Source organism: Protopterus annectens, chromosome 6.part0, assembly GCF_019279795.1.
Source record: "Protopterus annectens isolate FY-2018-M chromosome 6.part0, PAN1.0, whole genome shotgun sequence".
NCBI classification, from domain to species: Eukaryota; Metazoa; Chordata; order Ceratodontiformes; family Protopteridae; genus Protopterus; species Protopterus annectens.
Window position 1 is genome coordinate 1159231244 of NC_056737.1, and position 25429 is coordinate 1159256672.

At 39.3% G+C, this 25429-nt stretch overlaps 1 protein-coding gene across 1 annotated transcript in view; it reads right to left on the reverse strand.

Moving 5' to 3' along the window:
- IFIH1 (interferon induced with helicase C domain 1) overlaps positions 1-25429 on the reverse strand; it is a 2457004-nt gene that overhangs the window by 2269431 nt on the left and 162144 nt on the right. Inside the window, exon 3 of the mRNA XM_044074778.1 lies at positions 440-691. Within this exon, the coding sequence (XP_043930713.1) occupies positions 440-691 (252 nt within the window). The remainder of the gene's footprint in view (positions 1-439; positions 692-25429) is intronic.

The following is a 25429-nucleotide window of genomic DNA, read 5'->3' on the forward strand; positions in this document are numbered from 1 at the left end:
CCCAGACTGATTGTGGTCTCTGTGTGCTCTTAATGGAAACTGCATTTTACTGTGTGTGCACTTGTCATCCTCCCTGTGTGTGTACATCCCTCACTGTTGCCAGTGGTGAGGACTGAGGCTCCTTGATTACTGGGCAAGTGCAGAGGCATCACAACTTTATTCAATGTTTCGTAACTTAAATAACTAAATTAGAAATAACCAATATTACTGATATGTTATATCACTGATATGTTTTCTGGCTAGAACACAGTCACCCACCTTTTTTCCTTCGCCTTTCTCTCTTTCTTTCATACAAAATCTTGAAAGCATCCTTGTTTTCATGCAACTCATACAAACAGGGTCTTTAAGTTCCTTAAAAGAATCTACAGAGCATCAGCAAACAATTTCCAGATTTATCAGTCACACAAATGCAGACATTTTCTGGTAAGGTAATGCTTACCTGTATTAACTGATGCCTCTGCTCCAAGACAAGAACAAGAAATCTCACTATCATTTTCCAGGCTATCACTGCTTTCTGCAGCAGCCTCATCATTAGGATTTTCCACGTTCTGGTCTGGAAGTTGATCAGTCAGAGAGAGATTTCCTACAGTATTCTGCCCATCTACACATGCTGGAATATTTGTGGCTTCACTTTGTGCTTCATTCTCTTCTACTGGATTTTCCTGATCCAAAGCTTTAGCTTTTACACGTTCTGGTAATTTAAAAATAAAATCAGTATACAGTTATTTTTCAGTAGTTATACTTCATGGACATAGTAAACACACTAATTTGGATTAGAAATCAAAACAATATGTGCAGAAATAAACACAATGTTGTTCAGTACTTTGATGGTCACCTTTTCCTACCAAATGTCATCTTCTTCCTAGACTAAAAGTCAAAGTAAACTTTACTGTCACTTCGATTCAAACAAGTGATAACCAAGCAAAATTATATTTCTTCGGACTCAAATGTGCATACAATACATAAACTACATTTAACATGATGATAATACACAAAATTCTAGACACAGATGACAAACACAACAATAATAAATACTTGCTTAATTGCACTGATTTAACAGACTATCACTCATTACTAGGTTATTAGCTTATTTTCACTGGCAAAATTGCCCTTAAGCGATTGATTTAAGGCCTACATTTATATTGCACAGTAAGACAGTTCAGTTTGATTACTGCTGACTTTGCTGTCTGGGTGTGGGTAAGACCTTGTTACATATTGCACTATAAAGACTTTTCAGTATTGATGGATTACTGCCTTAATGTCCATTGTGAAGTGTACTGTTCCTAGAGTTCAGTAACCTGATTGCTAGTGGAAAAAGCTGTTCCTGAATCTCATGGTTTTGCAGTGTATGCACTGAAAGTGCCTTCTTTTTTTTCCTCAAAAAAATGTTTATTTTCAATTAAAATAACATTTATATAATATTTTTAAATATTATTTTAAACAACTATATACAAAATTTACAACAGCCTGACTTTCAATTATATACACTGTATGTTATTAAATATAGAATTAATAGATCAGTTATCAGAGATACATTGATTATTGCAGAGTGTCCAACAAAGATATAAGTTTCTTCCAAGGATTATTTGAATAATGACCTGGGATAGATTTGTAGTTCTTTGATTTTTATTTCCATCGATGCAGTCTGCTTTATTTGACTTTTCACACCTCCAGCAAAAAACATTTGTAGTAGTACTAATCTTTTTAATTCTATCTGGTGTTAAAAATGCTCTATGTAAGTATTTCCAGTTAAATATTTTCCAGTACTGTGTGTTAGAGGTGTAATTAACTGACAGTAAGATGTTAGTTTTAATTTCTTCTGTTAACTGCAATGACTGACCTTTTATTAAGAACTGCCAGTATGATGGTTTGGGAATTGTTTTATATGTTATTAACTCTTTATATAGATTTGAAATGGAATTTTTCTTTTCACAACTATTGTATATAAATTCATACAGAAAACTTATTATATTTGGAATATCTTTAAATGAGGAATTATTAATTAATCTGCACAAATCTTGAGTGTACAATAGAATGCTTTGTAAGGTTAACCAGTTCTGTGTTGGAATATTGTAAACAGTTTTTATCATATGTATATCTAAAACATTTAATTTATTTACACATTGAAACCAGCATAAGAATCCATTTTGTTCCCAGGAGGTTATTGTTTCCCTATATATTTTGTGAGGAAAGTTCTTAGTGGTGGTAAATGGGGTTAAAAGGTCAAACCAAAGTTTTAGATCTATGTTTGCATTGACAAGTTTCCTAAAGGAATTGATGTAATGATTATCAGTGTTGTTTTAGAAGGTTTTGTTATATTACATTGTATACTTATGCATAGTATGTACCAGGGTTTGTTTGATTTGTCTACTATTAAACATTTTTTAACAGATTAAATTCATTTGTTAATATAGCCGTTGTTAATTCTTTCCAGTTGGTAAAATAATTTGGGTTTATTCAGTCTATTGTAGTTTTAAGCACATATGCTTCTATATATGTTTCTATTTCTGGGAAATTCAATCCTCCTTGTTTCCAGGGTCTAATGTGATGAGTTAGAACTACTCTATTATTTTTGGGATACCATAAAAAAATGTATTAAACATGGGTTTATTTCTTTAAGAATGCATCTTTCAGGAATTAACTGTATTGCTAATGCTACATATAGTATTTTTGGCAATAAGACCATTTTTTTATTAATTGCAATCTGTCTTCAAAAGTTAATATAATTTTGTTCCACTTTTCTATATATATTTTTATTGTTTTAATAATGTTTTCATGATTTATTAATATTGTTTCATTTATATTTTTGCATAACACTATTCCTAAATAATTTAGCGTAATTTCTTGTTTTCCTATGATGGATGTATCTGTAACTTGTAGTTCTTTTTTCTTATTTAAAAATATAAATTTTGATTTTGGTCTATTAAAGTATAAACCTGAAATCTTATAAAATTTCTCCATTACTTCTTCTAGCTCCCCTAATGACTCTCTGGAGTTTGATAGGGTTAATAAAATATAATCAGTAAAAAGCATTATTTTAGATATATACTAGCCATAGACTTCTATTCCTTTTATTCTTGGATTATTGCGTATTATTTCTGCAAGTATTTCTATAGCCAAAGCAAATAAAATAGGAGAAAGGGGGCATCCTTTTTTAGTACCTTTCGCTAAATGGATAGATTCTGAGGTGAAAGGACCTAATTTAATGTAGGCTAAGTTATTAATATACATGTTTTTAGTAATAAGACGAAGGGAGGAGAAAATTCAAATAATGCTAAAGTTTTAAATAGATATTCCCAGTTGAGGGAATTGAAGGCTTGTTCTATGTCTACTCTGATTACAAGTGTTTCCTTATCTTCTTTATTCACATAATCTATAAGAGTAAGTATCCTTTTAATATTATCACGTGAGTGCCTGTTATATAAAAATCCAGTCTGATCATTATTAATTGTCTTTGAAAGTGGAATTTTCATTCTATTAGCTAGGATTGACATGAATATTTTGTAATCATTATTCAGTAATGATATAGGTCTGTATGATGTGCAAAGCTCTGATGGTTTATTATCTTTTAGAATTGGTGTTATGGCAGAATATTTTCATGAGGGTGGCATTTATGCTTCTGACTGGACTTCTAGCAAAGTTTTATGAAAAAGGGAGATTACTGTTAAAGGGAAGAGTTTGTAAATTTCCGTAATTATACCATCTATACCTGGAGCTTTGTTAGATTTACTTTCTTTTATCTTGTCAACAATTTCTTTGTAGGATATAGGTTTTTGTAGGTCTAGTTTTAAGTTTTCTGGAATTTTTTTATATTGATAAGGTTTGTATCTAAGTTTATTTGGTTGGTATCTAAATCTTCTTTTTTGAAGTGTTCCATATAATGGAACCAAAATGCTTCAAGGATGACTCCAATATCTGATACTTTTTTCCCTTTCTTTTCATGATATATACTACCAATGTTATTTGCTTTAGATTGTATTTTAATTCTTGTAGATACGTTATGTACATGTCTCGGGGAGGTAGCTAATGAGTTTATTTTTAATTTTTCCAAGGCTAGACAAGTTTTGTGTGTTAGAATTTCATTATATTTTTTATTTAATTCCTCTATTTCTTTTTTTGACTTCTGGACAATTCTGATTTTTTTTAGATTTTGCTGTCAAGAGTCTGGTTTGCAAGTCTAATGATTCAGATTCCCACTGTCTAACTTTGTTTTTGTACCAGCTAAGGATCTTACCAAATAAATATGCTTTTAATGAGTCCCAATTCATGGCTTTACTGATTTCTGTTGTATTATTAATTTCAAGAAATATTTGTAGTTCTGACAACATCCAGGGTCTGAATTCTTTAATTTTCGTGATATATGATAGAATTCTAGTTGAGAGGATTAAAGGTTTAAACTCTATTTGGAGCTTCATTATCAGAGGGTCATGATCTGAGAAGGGGCATGGAACTATTTGAGAAGTTGAGGATTTTTGTTTGTAAATCTTGAACTACGAATAATTTGTCTATTCTGGTTTGTGTTCCAAATCTATGGTCTTTATGGGAAAATAATTAGGATTTATCATCTTTTACTTTAAAAGTGTCTATTAAATGAAATGAATCAATCCATCTTTTTAAGGATTTTGAAATAGTTGCTATGCAAAAAGACTTCTTGGTGGTTTCAGAAGCTTCTAAGGTACAATTAAAGTCTCCTCCCAGTATAACATTTCCTTTATAATTGTTGGAAATAAAATCTAGGTGTTTTTTAACCATTCCTGCTCCAATTCCTGGGAACCAATATAGATTAACTAATGTCCATATTCTGTTATTAAATTTAATTATAACAAACACTAGTAGACCTTCTTTGTCTTCATATTTATAAATAACTTTTGGAGTGATTATGTTTTTCTTCCAGAGAATTGATACTCCTTTTGTCTTTGTTCTATAGGAGAATTAGTCCTTAGAGTTCCAAATAAAGCTATCATTAGTCTTAAAATGTGTTTCGGGGAGAAATACTACTTGTGCCTTATTTAGATTTAAATATTTTAGTTGTTGTTGTTGTGTCTTTCAGCTTTTCCCAGTTAGGGGTTGCCACAGCGGAACGCCGGTCCGCTAATGATTGGCAGTTGATTTTTACGTACCGAGTTGCCAGCCCTGACGCACAACCTTCAATGAAGGAATGCCCATTCACACATGTCTCCACGCAGAGATTTAAATATTTTAGTAAGTTTGATATTTTATTTGCATTATTTAAGCCATTAGTATTTAATGATAAGAATGTTAAATCCATTTCAAGTTATTGTTGGAAGAAACATTTTGCTTCTTTTTTTTTTTTATTTTGATTATAGCAGTTATACCATATTCTCTGATAACATTGAATGTTATTTTTGTGTGTGTAAACTTGGGAGTATACTTGAATGTTCTTTCTTCTTTAAACACAAGTAGGGTAAAATTCTGGTCAGGCTTTAAAAAAGTACTTCTATAAAGCATTAATTCTAAAGTATCAAATACAGGTAAATATGAATTTCCCATTAAACATGGAATGAAAGTCATTCCTAATTAATTTTATTTTATTTATTTTACATTTGTTGACCGGGCTAGTCTAACTGAATATATTTCCATATTCAGTAGAGGCCCGGGGAGAAAAGCTCCAACATAGTATAAACAGTATTATGCAATTATATAACAAAAACAAGTACAAGGACAAAAAAAAAAAATAAATAATAATAAGAGGTATATACAGTCAAAAGAAGGCATACTCATAGTAAAAATACAAGTAGGTCAATAATATAACAGTTGTGAGATTGTTTGATAAGCGAGATGCACTATAGTTCATTGTTGGTTAACATAAACACTTGTGGTTATAAGTTTTCGGAGACCAGATATTAGCATACAGAGGGGTATATAGATTGAGATGTAGAACCATAGGCAGTAAAAAGAAAAAAGGAAAGGTGATTAATTAATTAATTAATTAATTAATTAATTAATTAATTAATTAATCAGGGTTAGTGCAGGGACATAACCAGTGTGATTTTAGGTGAATTTTGAGTTTTTGCTTAAAGAGTGACAGTGATGGAAGTAGAGTTAGATTAGTAGGTAGAAGGTTCCAGTGTTTCCCAACAGTATTGGAGAAAATGCTGTCACCTGACAAGTTATTGGACTTACTTATACTAGCAAGTAATTTACCTGAAGGCGTAGAAATCAGATTATTATAAGCGGTAATGAGGTTAGCGAGAATTGGAGTATTATTAGGTTGGTAAAAGATTTTGTGAGCAATGGTGAGTTGGGAAAAAGTTAGCATGTTAGGGAGTTCAAGCCAGTCAAGCTGCTTAAGATTCAGACAGTGGTGTGTTTGAAATGCATTGCCAGTGGCAAACCTGGCAATATTGTTATAGGAGTAAGATAGTTTGAGAAGATTATTTTTTTTAGATTAGTATAAATAGGAGAAGCATAGAGAAGAGTTGAGATTAAGTGAGAGTGGGCAATGGTGGTTCTAGCTAGAGGAGTTAGGAAGGGTTTGATTCTGTATAAGGAGCCAATTTTTCTGTTCACTGCTTGAATGGTGTTATTTATATGCATTTCAAAGTTGAGGTTGTTATCAATTGTGACTCCTAATAGTTTGGTAGTTTGTTCGGGAGAGATAAGGGTACTGTTGTTAGATATAATAGAGAAATCAATAGGAGAGGACCTACTGGTGGGTGCAAAGAGTAGAAGCTTGTTTTTTTTGGCGTTCAAAAGAAGGCAGCGTTTTAGGAACCAGTCTTCTACTAAGTTAAATACTTTTTGAGTTACATAGAGTAGTTCAGATGTGGAGTTAGCAGAACATATAAGTGTGGAATCATCGGCATATTGAATGCAGGTAGCTTCAGGGACTGCTATGTGAAAGTTGTTGATGAATAAAGAAAAGAGAAGAGGTCCTAAAATGGAGCCTGGGGGACTCCAAGGGTGACTGGTAGGAGGGATGATAGTTTATTTTCCCAGAGAACTGCTTGTTGCCTATTGTTAAGGTAAGACTTGAACCATTGTATAACTGGGGGATCTAGAGCAAGAAGTTCAATAGTATTTATAAGTAGGGGATGATTAACCATATCAAAAGCCTAACCTAATCCAACAGATAAAGATAGATCTATTGGATTATCACTCATACCTTTAACCAACAACATCAACTGAGCTCCATATGTTAAATTATTATATGGAAAATTTTCTTAAAAGAGAGATGAAATTCTATATTCTATTATTATTCTATAGTATTGTATATATCAGGATGGAGTGTTAGTAGTGTAAACAATTATTATGTTGACGTAGAAAATATCCAATACTTAGTTACCCTTAAGAGATCCCAAATACGTCAGATATGTCATTTTGGATAAATTAAATGCAACAGAGGAGCATACACTAAATAAGCCAACAACAAACAGATTACTAAAATAATGTGACTAAAAGGACTCTGTAGGAGACAATGAGTGATTACCAATGAAATCTGAATTTACTTAAGGTGCACGGTCTTCCTTTACTTTCCCACTCTTCAGCTCACCAACTTCAACTTACACTTATGAAAAGACATGGCTTATCAGTGGTATCCTGACTCTGAGTAGTGGTGCCCTACATTCTAGTGTGCAGTGCTTTTACATATTTATAGATTTACAAAGCAGAGTCTAAGAATGAACTATGATCACCCTGACAATTCCCACCCTGCATAAGGCACCTCCTGCTTCCAGAATGGGTAATCACATCAGGTCTAGAATGAATGTGTAGGTACCCATATGATAATCAAGACTTACCTTAGGTATGTATTAATCAAATAGTGTTTAGAGCATCTTAGAGAGTTCTCAGGGCAGTTAGAATACTCTTAAGCCTCTCCTCCCTTGACCAAAAACAGAGATTTCCCTTCCCTTTCTTTCCCTTATTTTAAATCAGTACTAATAAAAGAAATTCAGCAAACACTGCTAAACAGAAATAACATTCGGTAGTCCATCTTGTACAGGACTCGCAATCCATTAAACAAGTCAGTGACTAATATCACTTTAGTAAACATTATAAAGACAATTTAGAAATAATTTCCTAGCTCTTTAAATTTTCTGATAAAGCAAAAAGTTAACAATAGGCTATTTTAACTAAAAGTGTACAGCATTTGAAATTTTCCTTGCATGTATACATTTCTACTTATATTGTAGTGACAATAGCTGTCTTTGAAATCTGCACAAGACTTCACTTCTTCAAATCATTTATTTTTCAGTTCAGGTTTTGTTTTGTCAAAATGGCAACAATATTTCAAGGGCACAATTAATATTTAGACTGATGTTTCAAATAAATAACTTGTCAGTTGCCAATTGAGTTAGTTTAGAATGTATGGTTAGTGCAAATATAGCATATTGCAAAAATAATATGTATTTTTCGTGCGCTCTAGAGACTGTCATATGCAAGTGACATATATAATGTAGCATATATAGAGCAGATAGCTTATGGGTTCAGGTTGTTAAAGTAAGTTATAATTATTAATCAAGGCAGTTTAATTTATGTTCACAAGTAATTTGGGGACATTTCAGTTGAGTTTCCAGGAATGTGTAGTCCAATGTGAGTAATTTATAAAGTATTTACAAGTTGTTCTATTAAGTTATCTAATTTTCCCTTCCTTAGATTGTAATTCAATTTAATAGCTAAACAACATTACTTTTTTATTTATCTGCTAGGCTAAATGCACTTTGCATATTGACAAAGTACATAGAAACTGCCACAGTTGTTTTCTGTTGCCATGACAATGCAAATATAGCGGTTCCTAATCAATGAGTGTTAAAAAAAAAAAACTAAAATAGTTCATGAGGCTGATAGAATGTAAAGAAAGCTTCACTTCTCATTTTATATATTATGTTAATATTATAGAAATAATTCAACTGACAGTATGTATATAAACAAAACATTTCAGAGTTAATCGCTAATATGCCCCGTAACCCATTAAGCATAACAGTGCCCACCATTAATCTAATAACTATTGTAATAACATCTGAGTCCACTTTTCCTCATAAACTTGCATCATTCATTAAACAAAGCAGAGTCTAACATCTGTCTAATAATCACTATAAAGACAAATAATAGTAATTTCCTAGCTCTTCAAACTTTCTGATATCGCAAAATGTTGACAGTAAGCTATTTTAACTGGAAGACTAAAACATTTCAATACTTCCTTGTGAACATACATTTTTACTTGTACTGTAGTGTCAAGAACTGTCTTTGAAATCTATGCATTACTTCACTTCCTTCAAGTCATTCATTTTACAGTTCAGATTATATTTTGTCAAAATATTAATAACATTTCAAGGGCACATTTAATATTTAAACTGATATTTTAAATGAATACCTATCAGTTGCCAAGTGAGTTTGTACAGAGTGTGAGGTAACTGCAAAGATAACATGCTGTAAAAAGTAATATGCATCTTTTCATGTGCTCTATAGACTACCAGTTTCAAGTAACATATAAAATGTAACTTTTACAGTGAGGACAGCTTGTGAAATCAGCATGTTAAAGTGAGTAATAATTTTTAATCAAGCAGCTACATTTCAGTGCACATGTAGTTTGGGAACATTTCAGTTGTGTGTCCAGGAATATGTAATCCTATGAGGATAAATCATAAAATATTCACATATAGTCCTATTATTTATTTACTTTCCCTTGTTTAGGTTGTTTTTCACTTTAATAAGTAAGCAACATTACTTTTTCTTATTATTTGTTATCTGTGAGGCTAAATGCACTTGGCAGATTCACAGTGTCCTTAGAAACTGCAGCAATGTTTTACTGTTGCTATGGCAACGCAAATGGAATGTGAAGAAAGCTTCACTTCTCTTGACCAACAGTACATTTTTCCCTCCTTTGGACATATGTACATGAATGGAACATTTCAGAGTTAAGCATGAACATGTCCTCAATCCCAATAAGCATAACAGTGACTACCATTAATCTAATAAATACTGTAAAAACAATTAATTATGTTCACTATTCCAATTAGTCTACATTAAAACTAGATTATTTTAGACTATTATTTATCTATGTAAAGATAGTGAGATATTAAATATATACAGACTATATCATTATAGTAAATAGGAGAGAATTTAGAAAGGGAGACAAGATGCAGTTAAAATAAATAATGAGAAAAGAGAGAGAAAGAAAAGAGAAAATTAAGCGAAAATACACATACACTATGCATGTTAATTTACAGTACAAATATTTTATGTGCTATATATAACCCTCCTTCTGTGAAAGAAAAGTACCCTGTTTTACATACCTGAGGTAATGTGAAAACTCTCATGTGTCATCTGTTTTTCAAAAAATACAGATAAAGATTCCAGTAGTTAGTTACCTTTGTTTTAAAATTCCAAGCAGTAAAATTGGTCCTTTAAAGTAATGTTAAAACAATTCATATCATAGTAGATGCTTTGAGAGATTTGGCTGTAACAGTGTCAGTCTTTTGCTTCTTCTTTTTGACATCTGTCCAGACATTTATTTCTTTTGTTCTCTTGAGGGAAGGTGACACCCAGTCCATATATTCTGGTAAAATAATCACATTATTAGTTTTAATTATTGAAGAGGCAAGTCAATAAAAGTCCTCATCTCATTGGCATATAGTATTCTTATCTTAGCTGGATATGCAAGTTGGGCCTTGATGTTATTTTGTTTCAGAAACTTTATCATTGGCCACACTTTTTTCCTTTGTTCCATTATTCTAGATGAACAGACGTTATCAAATCTTATCAGGCTCTGTTTATATTTTAGAGGTGCCTTCCTCCAAGCAGATCTTAAAATCAGTTCCTTGTCCAAGTATGAAAGAAATTTGATAATTATTGACCTAGGAGGAGAATTTGAGTTAGTGGCAGGTTTCTCAGGAGCTCTGTGCACCCTTTCAATGCCAAAGGAAAGTCCTTCTCTTAAATTTAAAAAGTCAGGGATCCAGCTAGATAAAAAGGAAATAATATCCTCACCTTCTGTGTTTTCAGGTAATCCGAAAATCCTGATGTTATTTGTCCTCTCCCTATTTTCCAAGTTGTTGTTGTGTCTTTCAGCTTTTCCCGGTTAGAGGTCGCCACAGCAGAACTCCGGTCCGCTAATGATTGGCAGTAGATTTTTACGTGCCGAGTTGCCGGCCCTGACTCACAACCTTCAACGAAGGTACGCCCATTCATGCATGTCTCCACAAAGAAGATGCTCTGAGAATCGAACAGGACAATGTCTTACTGTGAGGCGACAATGCTACCGCAGCACCACCACCGCAGTTCCCTATTTTCCAAGTCATCTAATTTATTAACCAACCAAGTGTTTTGTTTAAGAAGCAGTTCTTTCTGTGTTTCCTCTTCCTTAAGTCTGCTTTCTAAGTCATTTAGAGAAACCTCTATTCCTGTTACCTTGTCTGGTGTAATTGTAGCATTTCCTTGTGGGTGTCAGCCTGTTTTTGACCGCTTGTTTTAAGATTTTCTAGGTTCTCTTAAAAATCATCCATCTTCAAAGACAACTCCTGCAGGGTAGATGTCATCTGTTGTAGTTCCTTCTTTAAGGCAGCATCCCGATGAGAATTCCTTGATTTGCTCATTTCAACAAGTGTATATATCTTCATACTTTTTGACATGAAATTATTTGTAAAACTTCACCAAAGTTTTTAATTATGTAAATCAGCCCTTTATCTACAAGATTTTATATTTTGAAGAAAAAAAAGAATATTTTTTCCTGTCTTATTTAACTAGTTATATGGAACTCTAAAATACTGCGGCTTTCAGTTAGCCACTCAGGCTCCACTTCCCGAAAGTGCCTTCTTGATGTTAAATGTGAGAACAGCTTGTAAGCAGGATGAGTGCTATCCCTGGTTATTTTCCTTACCCTGCTTAGACATCTGGACATGTGCAGGTCTTGTATAGATGGGAGGGAGTTCCTGATGCTCCTCTCAGCCACTTCACTACCCTCTGGAGGTACTGGTGCTTGGAAGCAGAGCAGCTTCCATACCATACTGTAAAGATGTTTGTCAGTATACTTTCGATGATGCCCCTGTAGTAGGTTGTGAAAGCTGATGATGGTAGGTTTGTTCTCCTCAACCTTTGCAAGAAGTGAAACCATTGTTGTGCCTTCTTAATGATGGCATTTGTGTTGGTTAACCACGTCAACTCTTCTGTAATGTGCACCCCAAGAAACGTTGTACTTTTTACTCTCTCAATGGTTTCTTCATTGATTGCGAGAGGAGAGTGCTCTCTGTTGCTCTTCCTGTAGTCCACAATTATTTCTTTGGTCTTGTTGACATTTAGTGCAAGGTTATTGCTATAACACCAACTTATGAACTGATTCACCTCCTCTCTATAGGCTGTCTCTTCATCATTCCTGATGAGGCCCACAACTGTCGTATCATCTGCAAATTTGATGATATGACTTAAGCTGTGCTTGGCAGTACAGTCATGGCTTAGTATGGTGAAAAGCAGGGGGCTTACAACACATCCCTGTGGGACTCCAGTGTTCAGGATGATGTTCTTTGACATATTCTTGTCCACTCTCACTTTCTGGAGTCTATTTATAAGAAAGCCTGGAATCCAGTTGCATAGTCGAATGCTGATGACCAGTTGAACCAGCTTTCTGATCAGACTTTGCAGGATGAATGCATTGAAAGCTGAACGGATGTCGATGGAAAGTAGCCTCACATAGCTATTCTTGTTCTCCAGGTGGTCCAGCGATAAGCAGAGTGCCAAAGAAATAGCATCTCCTGTGGAGCGAGTGGGTTTGTATGCAAACTGGAGTAGATCGAAGTCTACAGGTAGTTTTGGATGTTATTACATCTTTGACCAGTTTCTCAAAGCATTTCATCACGGTGGAGGTGAGAGCTACGGGACAACAGTCATTTAGGATAGCAGGTGGTGACTTCTTTGACAGAGGTATGTTTGTGTTCTTGAAACATTTGGGCACAATGACTTGACTCAGTGAGCTGTTGAAGATGTCTGTGAGTACATTTGTTAGTTGGTCCACACAGTCTCTGCGCACTCTACCAAGAATGTTATCAGGTCCAGCTGCTTTCCTGGGGTTAACTCTTTATAGGGCCCTTCTGACATTAACAGAGATGAGGCTGAGCTCTTTCTCGCTCTGGTTGTTGATGATGTTCTCTGCTGCTGTCTTATTTCCCTCCTCAAACTTGATGAAGTAGATGTTGAGCTTGTTTAGAAATTCTGTATCATCATCACACTGTAAAGACGGGGACCTGTAATCTGTTACAGACTGGATGCCCTGCCACAGGTGACTAGGGTCCTTTTGTTCACAGAAGTGGCTCCTGATCTTTTGACCATACTTGTGTTTGGCCTCCCTCACCCCTTTGTTTATAGGTTCATAGGTAGGTACTAGGCTATCGGCCCTGGGGCCTACACAAGCCCAGCCAAAAAGGTACCCTGGCTTTTGCCACCCAAGAAAATTATTTTCCTGTGCCACTGTCGAGCAGAGCCACAGAGGTGATCCCTGGGGTGAATTTCCTATTTCCCATCCAATCATCAAGATTTTTCTTGAAGAGTGCTAATGAGGAGCTTTGTTTGATATAGATAGGTAGTTTATTCCAGAGTATGGGAAGTCTCTGGGACAGGAATCTATCCCTCCGGCATGCTCTGTTTATTGTGGTGACAAGGTTTAGGTCCCTAGAGCATGTAGCTCGGAGGGATTGGGATTTCTTTAAGTGGAGCATGTCCAACAGCTCTGGGTTTGACATAGCTTTGTATGTTAGGCAGAGATCACCTCTGAGTAGGCGATAAGCGACGGAGTAAAGCTGGAGTTTTTTGAGACGGTCTGCGTAGGGCATTTGGTTGAGGCCGGTAATCCTCTTTGTGAGGTATTTCTGCGGCCTTTCCAGCTGTTGCAGATGTCTTGTGAGGTACATACCAAAAGGGGAGTTGTACTCTATAATGGGTCTAATGAGTGATGAGTAGAGGGGAACAATGACCTCTTTTTCTCTGGATGAGAAGCCTTTTGTATTGAGGTGTGCCTCGTAGAAGGATTTCCTGACTACTGTGGCGATGTGATTATCAAAGGAGAGACTACTGTCCACCTGTGTCCCAAGGTCTCTCATCACACTTTTGGTGTTAAGTATACTACCGCCTATGTTGTAGTTCATGGGTACAGAGTTTTTACCAAAGGGGATGACAATGCACTTTTTGGCATTGAGCTTGAGGCCATGGCTTTGACACCAGGCATCTGTCTCAGTGAGGCCCTTTTGTAGGATGTCCATATCGTTAGGAGTTTCGATTATGGCTCCTAGTTTGCAGTCATCTGTGAACTTCATTAGCCAAAGTCCTTCTGTGTTAGCCTGTACTTCAGTGAAATAGATACCAAACAGGAGAGGACCCAGGACTGAACCCTGTGGTACTCCACTTGTCACTGGTTTGAAGTCGGATTTGGAGTCTGCTACTTTCACAGTGTGGTTTCTGTCACTGAGTCAGTTGGCAACCTATCTTGTGACATAGGGATTTATACCTAGTTTAGTGAGTTTATCTATAATTCCAAAGTGGGGGATGGTGTCGAAAGTCGTGGCAAGATCTAGATAGGCTGTGTGAACCACCTTACCCTTGTCTACGGCTTTCGTGACTGCTTCAAAGAAGTCTATCAGGTTTAGGAGACATGATCTGCCTTTTACAAACTCGAACTGGGTAGGATCCAGAGTTTGGAGATTACCAATGTCTTTGTTTATAAGTTCCATGATGATACGTTCCATGGCCTTGCAGATCAGGCTCGGCAGGCTAATGGGGCAGTAGTTCCCAGGGTCCGTGGTGGCTCCCCCCTTGTGGAGTGGGATAACCGTTGTTGTGTGCCATTCAGCAGGCACAAACCCTGAGGTGAGGCTATGATTGAACATGGTACTTAGGTGGGATGCCAGTTCGTTCTGTAGTTTGTGTAGAACGCAGCCTGGGATGTTGTCAGGTCCCATGGATGCTGTGTTCTTGGCTTTGGAGAGTGTGGTTTTTACCTGTGCAGCTGTGATTACAGGAACTTTGCATTCTTCCAGTATAGAGATGGGCTCTTTAGGGGGTGAGACGGGGGTAAAGTTAGCACTGAACCTATCTGCCAGGATGTTGGCAATATCAGTTGGGTCTGTATATTTAGTGCCATTGTGCTGTAACTCAGAGCACATCTGAGTGTTGCCATTGAGATTCTTGACATAGCTATAGAATGCGTTGTGGTTGTCTTTAGAATCAGTGGCGATTTTGTTTTCGTAACCAGCTTTGGAGGATTTTATCAGGGATCACAGCTTCTTACTGAGGCTGACCAGGGAGCTCCTCCACTCGTGGGATTTTACTCTCTTTTGCAAGAGTTTCTTCCTTCTGTTGTACAGTTTGTTTATGGCAGGGGACTACCAGATTGGCTTCCTTTTTTTGGAGGATAGTGTCTTGGTTCTGTTTGGGATAGCACGATCCATGCACTCATGTAAGTGCTTATAAAGTACAATTGTGTAGGATTCAGTAGTCGTAACTGTATTGTCCATCTGCATGGGTGTCATGAAGTTCACCACTTCCGTCTTAAGAAGCATGAAGTTGGCTTTGGAGAAATTTTTTACCATGGTTTCCTTAATGGGGGATGGAGGCAGGATGTGGATATCTAGGGTAATTAGCTTATGGTTGGATCGGACCAATGAGGCATTGACTTCAGGTGTGGAACACCAGTCACTCATATTGGTAATGACTAGATCTAGGATATTGTTGCCCCCAAGTTGATCCAGGGCATTGGAGTTTATAAATTCCAGAAAGCGTTGAGCGAAGGAGTTGGTACATGAGTAGTTTTCACAGTTAATGGTGGGGTAGTTGAAATCGCCCATTATTAGGGTGTTTGGTTGAACCCTAATATTTTCCAGTACATCAAGAAAAGAGGAGTGGGGATCCTGGGGCATGGTGGGTGATCTGTAGCAAGCTACAATTTGGTTTGCACTTTTGCCCAGAGTTAGTTGCACTTGGATAACCTCGGCTGCATTATGCTGAGCAACTAGCCTGGAGGTGTGGATATCCTTAATGAATATGGACACACCTCCGTCTTTGGTGTTCCGGTCCAGGTTACATGGCTGAAAAGTGTTGTATGAGTTATAGCCTGATAGTGCAGGGTGCTCTCTGGAGCCTTGAACCAGGTCTCAGTCACTGCACAGATATTGATGTTCTCCATTTTAAGGAGTGCCTCGAATGAGTGCATTTTGAGATTTAGACTTCTAGCATTGAGTAGCATCACCCTCAGTTTTCGCTTGCCTGTTCCTGTTATGGTGGTGAATTTGTCATTTGAACCTTGCCTAAAAAAGGCACTATAGGGGTGATGAGAACCTTAGCCAGTATCCAGAATCCCAGGGGTGACAGGTGCAGGCCATCTCTGGAAAAGCATCGTGGTCTGTCAACCATGTTATCCCAGGCAGACAGATACTGGATCCCTTTAGAATGGCACCAGAAGCTTAGCCAATTGTTGAAGTCAATCATTTTTGTCCTTGTACTGTGGCATCATTCTGGGTGATGGCAGAAAGCTACTCAGGGCTAGGGTCATACCTGCCTGGGATACAAGATCAGAGAGCTCTTCCATGTCTCTTTTCATGTAGTCCAGGGAGGTAAGTCTCAGGTCGTTCACACCAACATGGACAATGACAGTCATATTTGTACTTGTTGTGGAGTGATCTGAGTGCGTGGGTTATGTGGCGGATCCTGGCACCCGACAGGCAGCTGACAGTAGCCTTCTCCTTGTTTAGCCTGGTGAGTGGGACATCAGTGTGCCTGACTATAGAGTCGCCTATGACTAGTGTGTTGGGTATGTTGTTTTGCCTTATTGGCCGTGGTTGAGTGGCACACTGAGTCTGCGGGCTATGTCTCATTTGGGTTGTGTTGGGGGGTGGAGGTTGCTTGCATTTCTGCTTTGGAGGTCTTTGTTGATTGAGCAGATTATTATTGAGAGCCTCCGCAAATGTTTTTGTGTTTCTATGTGTGGATTTTGGTGGCATAGATTTAGTGAGACTATGTGATAAGTGGGGTGTGGTGCAAGTGTTTACCTTCTCCTTTTGACTGTCAAGTTCAGTCGTGATTGGACAGAGCTTTACCTCCAGTTTGGCTAGATAAGTGCATCTCTCACAGATTGTAGTGCTGGGTGGTAGGAGGAGAGGGTTGTCTGTGTACATGAGGCAATTTCTACATTGCCCCAAGATGTCCAGATTCATCAGATAGACAGGAGAGAACACTGGGAGCTGACCCTTGGACATGCCTGAATAAAAAAACTATTTTCCTCTAGATAAGTGAGGAAAGTAAGTACCAAAACTATTTTTCTCTAGGTAATGAGGAAGGTTGAGTGCTGTAGTAATTAGTAGGTTATTTACTGCTTACAAGTTCTGAACAAGTGCTGATCACGAATAAGCAAATTCAAGAGCTAAAAGTAAGAATCTGTATCTGGACTAAACTAGTTACAGAAAGGGGGGGAAACAAGTGCAAATGTGGGCTTTTAAATCAAAGTTGAGAGAGATGGAAAAACTGCCCAAATGGCCAATAACTACAATTTCTGGGCCAGAACCACTCCTTATTTGGTAGATAGGTTACTTAGTGCTTACCACTCCCACTGATAAGCTAGAATTCCCTCCAACACAGAAAGCTTGGGGGGGGGGGCTCAGAAGCTTACATACAGTCCTGGATACAGCAAATCTGAATCTGGACTACACTAGTTACAGGAAAGGTATTTATTTATATATATATATATATATATATATATATATATATATATATATATTAACTGAGATCTGGCCAATGTGAGAGCCTCTTTATCACCAGACTTGAATGCTGCATTCCTTACTTTCAGGAGCTCATACACTTCACTTGTCAGCCAGGGTTTCTGGCTGGCTCTTGTGATGATGCTTTTGGTGACTGTCACATCATCAACGCATTTTGAGATCTAGCCCATCACTGATTCAGTGTACTCTTCCAGCTTGATGTGTTAGTTTACTGTGGCTGCCTCCTTGAAGATGTTCCAGTCTGTACTCTCAAAACAGTCTCACAGCCATACTCTCACTTGCTTCACTGATGGTTTCCCCCTGATCAGCAGTAGTCTGTATGATGGTAGCAGCATAATGGCAAGGTGATCTTAGTTACCCAAGTGGGGATGAAGTACTGCCTTAAATGTTAGCTTAATATTTCTGTAGACCTTGTCCAGTGTATTCTCCCCTCTGGTTGCAAAGTCTACATACTGAAAGTATTGAGGTAGGTCTGTTTTCAGGTTTGCCCGATTGAAGTCACTTGCTACTATACGTACTCAGTCAGGATTTTGATTTTGCAAATCATTTATAGACATATAGTTTAGCTAGTGCTTTGTTTGTGTTGGCACTGGGAGGTACGTATACTGCTGTGATGCTGACACTGTTAAATTCCCTTGGTAGGTAGAAGGGTCTGCATTTCAGTGACATAAACTCTAGGTCCTCAGAGCAGTATCTTTTTACCACCTCAAAGCTGGTGCACAAATTGGTATTAATGTAGATGCAGACACCACCCCCTTTGCTTTCCCACAGAGAGACTGTATTCTATCTGCACGAAATAATGATAGTCCCTCCACATGAACTGCACTGTCATTTATGCTAGAGGTCAACCAAGTCTCCATGAAGATAAATACAGAGTTTCTCACCTTGCTGTAGTTAGTTAGTTCTAGCTTTATGCAGTCCATTTTGTTTTCCAGGGAGCAAACATTAGCCAGTAGAATGGATGGCAGTGCAGGCCTGAAGGGGTTAACTTTTAATCTTGCGATGATTCCAGCCCTGGGTCCTGGTTTACCAGTTCTTTCACACCTCTGTCTTTTCCTTCTCCTTCCCTGAGTAATAAACACTGATTCCACCTTATCTGAGCAGTCTGGATTCTGTTTCAGTACAATTCCTACCTCCAGTAGCCCATGGAGTGTATTAGGCCCTGCAGCCAGCAGTCCAAACTTATTGCATATCGAGCTTTGTAGACACATTTCCTGAAGTCTCTCCATGCTGTATGTTAGCTTATCATATGTTTTTGTCCCTGATTCAGTTGTTTTACTTGATTTAGACACAGCATTACATAAATAATGCACATTTCTTTTTATACAGGTAATTACTGCAGTGGAAGTTTTTAGGTAGAATATCTCTGATAACAGAATACACATGGTAATACACATCAGATAATTATATTGCAGAAATGAATCTCATCAGCCATGACAGCGGTTTCTCATTAAGATTGATAGCTTACTAAACACTGCTTCATTCTTAAATATCTAGATGTCATTTAAGCCATATCTGAAGGCTGCGAAGGCAAAAAACTCCAAGAACCAAAAAAAAATAATTCTATACCTACATCTAAAAATGAAGCAGTCCTAAAACCAAATTAATATTCCACTAACCTCTTGCATGGTGTCACCGATTTAATTAAGTACTCTGCTTTAAAAGACATTGTGACTGAGCTGGCCTCCATTTTAGTAGCAACATTGATCTGTATGCTCATTATGACTTTAAGGTAAGCTTTTGATTTCTTGATTAAGTGCATTATCTTCTTATAAATTACATTTTCTTAGTATCTAAAAGAAAGTACATGTTCTTGTTTTTCCTATGGTTTAGACTCCATTCAGTAAACAGATGCAGAGGACTGTCCTTCATTAAACTCACCGGGGTTAAAATTCAACAGTTTAGGAGTTGATGAATTCGATAAACGTTCTTTCCTGTTAGTAGGTGTCAAGGGGAAGCTGTACCTTTGCCATTGGCAGTACAGTGTCACTGTGTCATTCCATCTCTGTTGTGAGACAATTTCTAATAAAGGATATACTACTGTAATGCCAAAAATGCAGGAAAGGGTTCATGTGGTGAGTTTGCCTGCCAAAAAGCAAGTGACAGCCACCACCTCACCAAAAGTAATTAGCAGTGCATGTCACACTTGACATAATGAAGTCTGCTTTGAAGTGATTTACCTGGACATGCTCAGAGTTTTACATTACTACAATTATATGATGACTGTTATATTGTCTGTTCAGAAAAAGCACAGCTGTGTACACTTACCATAAATGTAGATGTTTGAGTGTATTCACTGTTGCAGTCATCACATTTGGGTTATCCCTGCCAGGGTAGCCCTCGGCCGGCCCAAATACCAGGGGCTTGGTATTTCTGCATTGGTTGCTGTCACTTCAGGACTGACGTCAGGTCGTCAATAATATAAAGTAAGGCAGCTGACGCCATTACTTCAGTTTTTCTTGCCCTAACCTGTCAGAAGCCCCCAAGTAGGAGACAGGTTCTGGTGGAAGAACCCCACCAGTAAAAAGTAAATACCAGTATGTCCCTTGTAAGGAAAGAGAAGAAAAAAGGGGGATGGAGGGAAACCAGGACTGCAACAGTGAATACACTCGAACATCTACATTTATGGTAAGTGTACACAACTGTATTATGTTCTTTGTGTTTCACTGTTGCAGTCATCACATTTGGGTTGATTCCCAAAGCTGAGGAAATGGGTGGAGGCAGTCAAGGAAACTAGGGGCTGGCTAGGATGCCCTGCAAGACTGCAAAGGCAAACCCTGCCTTGGATTTGGAGAAGAGAGGCAGGTGGTAATGTTTGGTAAAAGTGTGAACAGATGTCCAGGTGGCAGCCTCCAGGATGTCCCTGCTGGGGACTCCTCTGAGGAAAGCTGCAGAGGTGGAGGCTGCTCTGGTGGAGCGAGTCCTGACCCCCTTGGGGGGAGGCTTTCTGTGTTGTTTGTAGCAGAAATGGATGCAGTGTGCTATCCATTTGGAAATGGCTTGTTTGGAGATGGCTTTGCCTTCTGCCCCTGTAGCAAAGCTAACCACCAATTGATCAGAATTTCTGAAGGATTTAGTCCTGTCTAGATAGAATCTGAGCTGTCTGTGCACATCTAGAGAGTGCAGGATCCCTTCCCCCTTGTTCTGAGGATTAGGAAAAAGGTGGGAAAATGAATGGATTGGGTGACAGCCACACTGGACACCACCTTGGGCATGAAGGATGGGTTAGTCCTGAGGGATACCCTGTCAGCATGGAAGATGATGAAGGGTTCCACAGCCATGAGTGCTTGCAGCTCGGAGACTTTTCTGGCTGAAGTGATGGCCAGAAGGAAAGCTGTGTTCCAGGAGAGAAATGTTAGCTCTGCAGAAGAAGCTGGTTGGAAGGGGGGGGGGTAGGATGAGCTTTTCCAACACAAAGTTAAGGTCCCAAGCTGAGGTTGGTACTCTTCTGGGTGGCCTCAAGTTGCTAGCCCCTCTTAGGAACTGTTTGATAAAGGGGTGTGAGAAAAGGGGCTGCTCAGTGGGAAAATGAGCAGAGATAGCAGTGGCATGAATTTTAATAGAGGAAAAAGAGAAGCCACTGTGTAGCAGGTCAGCTAAGTAATCCAGGATGAGAGAGAGGGAGGGCTGTGCCGTATTGGCTCCCTTAGCCTGAATCCAGGTGCAGAACCTTTTCCATTTGTCAGCATAAAACATTCTAGTGCTAGGGTGTCTGTCCTCATGTATAACATCTAGAACCTGTTTACTGAGGTTGGCAACTTGACCAGGGGTTAGAGAATAAGCCAAGTTGCCAAATTGAGTGTCTGCAATTGGGGATGCATGAATTCCCCTTCCCTCTTGGTCAGGAGGTTTGAAATCTGAGGAAGATGCCATGGTGGCAGTGGGGTCAGGCTGCGCAGCAAGGGGTACCAGTGCTGGCAAGGCCAGAGCTATAAGAATTGTCCTTAGTTTTTCCTCCATTATTTTGAGCAGTACCCTGGAGATGAGAGGTAGTGGAGGAAAGGCATAGACAGATAGATTGACCCAGGGGAAGGACAAGGCATCCACTTTCCAAGCCATGCAGTGATGGTCCCTGGTGCAGAATTTGCTGAGCTGATGGTTGGTGTGGGAGGCAAAGAGGTCGACCTTCAGGTGCCCCATTTCTGAGTTATTAAGGCAAAGGTTCTTCTGTTGAGCTGCCACTCATGTGGGTCCAAAAGATTTCTGCTCAATTGGTCTGCCAGAGAGTTGAAAGAACCTGGTAGGAATTGTGCTAACAGGTGGAGTTGCATGGCAGAGGCTGTGTGCCAAAGGGTCATGGCCAGCTTGCATAGAGGGTAGGAGTGAGTCCCTCCCTGCTTGTTGATATACCACATTACAGTGGTGGTGTCTGTTTTGATCAGGAGAGCCCTTGGGGAGAGAAGAGGCTTGAAAGTTATCAAGGCGTGCTGGACAGCCATCATCTCTTTTTGGTTGATGTGCAGAGGGATTTGCTGTGGGCTCCATTGTCCCAGTATGCACCTGCGGTCCAGGTGTGCACCCCAGGCATAGTCTGATGCATCTGTGATGAGGGTCTGGGCGGTGGGGTGAGAAAGGTAGTCCCTTGTTGTGGGGAGTATGCTGTTGCCCACCAAAGAAAATCTTTTCTGAGGCAAGGAATTATAGGTATAAGAGTCTCCAGGTCTTGAGAGTGTTGACACAAAAGGCTTTTTGGGAGCAGTAGATAAGCCAAAGGGAAGCGCAGAGAACTGAAAGTGCTGAGATCCTGCCCTGAAACGGAGATATTTCCTGCATGATTCCCTGATAGGCATATGGAGGTAGGCCTTTTTTAGATCTAGGGTGGCTAACCAAGCATCCTTGAAGAGCATGGGTAGCAGCTGCTGGAGGGTGAGCATTTTGAATTTTGGGATCACCAGGAAGGTGTTTAGAATGGATAGATCGAGGATGGGCACCAGGTACCCTCTTTTCTGGGTACCAGAAAAAGTCTGGAGTAGAAATCATGGCCTCTCTGTTCTGCAGGAACATGCTCTACTGCTCTCATAGAGAGCAGGGAAAGGACTTGCTTTTGCACCTCTGCCCACTGGTTTGGAGGTAGATCTGGAAACCCTTTTGGGGTAGAAAGGGTGTGGAAAGAAAATTTGTATCCCTGGGACACTATGTTGAGAACCCAGCGGCCATTGGTAATGGTGGCCCAGGTGCTTGCGTGAAAGGAGAGTTTTCCTTCTAAGAGTAAGTGAAGGTGGACAGAGGGAGGGGGTGGGGGAGGTGAGTCATTGTGAGTTCATACCATAAGGGGGTGGCTTAGAACTCCCTGGTTTTGAAGTGGAGGTAGTCCACTGCTTAGATCTCTGCATTCCCTGTGGCTGCTGGTTGGAGACCTGGTACCCCGGGGTCTGGGCTGGACTAGCTTAGTGGAAGCAGGAAAGGACCAGTGCTTGGTTGGACAGTGCCTGCTGAACCTGGGTGGCTGGACCTGTAAGAAATCCTTAACTGTCTGCATAGATTTAGCTTTTTCTTCCATCTTTTTAAGACCTCTTCTGCCTTAGTGCCAAATAAGTTGTCTTTGTGCAAGGGGGCAGCCAACAATTTAGATCTGACATGGTCTGGCAAGGGCTGTTCTGTAAGCCATGCATGCCTTCTAATGACAGATCTGGTAACTGCTGCCCTGCAAGAAGCTTCTAGGGCATCAAAACCACAGTGCAAGGTGTGTTTATTTACTTGACTTGTAGAATGCATTAACTCTTGTAACTCTTTAGATTCTGCACAAGCAGGAAAGGAAGACATTTTTTGTTTGAGGAGTTCCATGGTACGTTGCTGAAATTTTAGCATATGGAACTGACAATTTAGTGCCCTGATAGCAAGAGTAGCTGAGGTGTATACTTTTTTACCCCCTCTGTCTACTGCTCGGGAATCCCTATCTGAGGGGGTGGGATTCTTAGCAGAGGTTACTTTAGTCACTTTAGGCCCTTGAGAAATTACTTCAGGGTCAGTACTAGGATTTTTAAAAATAATTTTGTGTGAGTCAGGGACTCTATAGTACCTATCTGGTTTTCTGGGTGCAGGAGGGAGGGTGTCAGGAGTCAAGCTGGATTCCAGGAAAACATCCTCCACAACATCCAGGACTGGGGGGATGGCCAAGGGTCTGTGCTGTGGAAGATCTAAGAATTCCCTGAGTCTCTTTTTAGACTGACAGTAGTCCTGACTCTCCCACTGGAAATGCTACCTTAAGGTATGAAGGGTTTCCCCAAAAGAAAAATCCTCTGGGGGAGAGGCGGAAGGGATGGAATCCTGTGCATCAGAATCCTCATAAGTAGAGAGGGGTTGCACGTTTTCATATTCAGTTGCATCAGAGTCATCTGACTCTTGATCAGACAAAACTACAGGGGAAAGATCTCTTTTCCTTTTGGAGGGGATAGCCAGCTTGTGTTCCCCTGATCAGCATGACAAGGTCTTCCGCCATTTTAAGCATTTGAGACTGAGGCAAGAAAGCAGGTGCCTGAGACTGGGTCGTCGGTTTCTTGGGTGTGGTTTATACCCTGGGTCTAAGAAACTTGGCAGTTTTCGAAAGAACGGTAGTCACGAAAGAAGGCGTCGGTTTGTATAGAGAATCGGTAGTGCAAAGGACTTCCTTGTAAGCCAGTGCCTGCTCAGCGGCTCTGGACCCATCCAAGGTAGAGACAACCATGGGATCCTTAGTCGAAGAACAGTTTGCGGCATACCGGACTCCAAAAGGGTCTCGGTAGCAGCCTGGGAATCCACAGAAGCGGGCATTAGGGGCTGTGAAAGCGAATCTAAAAATTCCCTGAGTCTCATTTTAGACAGATGGCAGTCCTGACTCTCTCATTGGAAATGCTACCTTAAGGTAAGAAGGGTTTCCCCAAAAGAAAAATCTTCTGGGGAGAGGTGGAAGGGATGGAATCCTGTGCATCAGAATCCTCATAAGTAGAGAGGGGTTGCACGTTTTCATATTCAGATTGGAGAACTGACGACTAGCTTAACGGAAGTGTCGTCGGTAGGTTTGGACCTGTGCGTCTGTCTGTGTCTTTATCTTTACGTTTTTTCGGAAGATCTGCTGTTGGATGGCTTACCAAAGCCATATCGGAGTTCGAGGTTGTAATCAAAAATATCGAGCTACAATAAAGGCCCGGCAACGGATAGTTCTGGTGTTGAACAAATCACAGAAGCAACAGCGGGGGGGACATCGTGGTCTGGGCCTAAACAAGTCATGCAGTAAGAATGAAAGTCTCGGTGTGGTATTTGCTTTCCACAGGCAAGGCAATTGTTAACTTTTTCTGACATCGGTTAGTGGAAGAAAAAAGGATCCCCAACGGGGTACTTAGCTTTATATGACTTCAGCTTCAAATCAGTATATGAAACTCAGGTAGTGGCCGACCGGCACTTGAGCGAACTGCTTCTGCTTCGGGCTCCATGGCAAGAAAGACGGATGTAATGGCGTCGGCTGCCTTACTTTACACTACTGATGACCTGACGTCAGTCCCGAAGCGACAGCAACTGACGCAGAAATACTAAGCCTCTGGTATTCAGGCCGGCCGAGGGCTACCCTGGCAGTGATAATCCAAATATGATAACTGCAACAGTGAAACACAAAGAACATTTGGAATAAACTTAAAAGGATTACAGTTCTTTCAAAGGAAATGCATAAGAAGTGAACTAGGCTGATCAAAGACTACTTAACGTGATCGACTTCTTCAAAAGTCACTGAGGTGATGAATAAG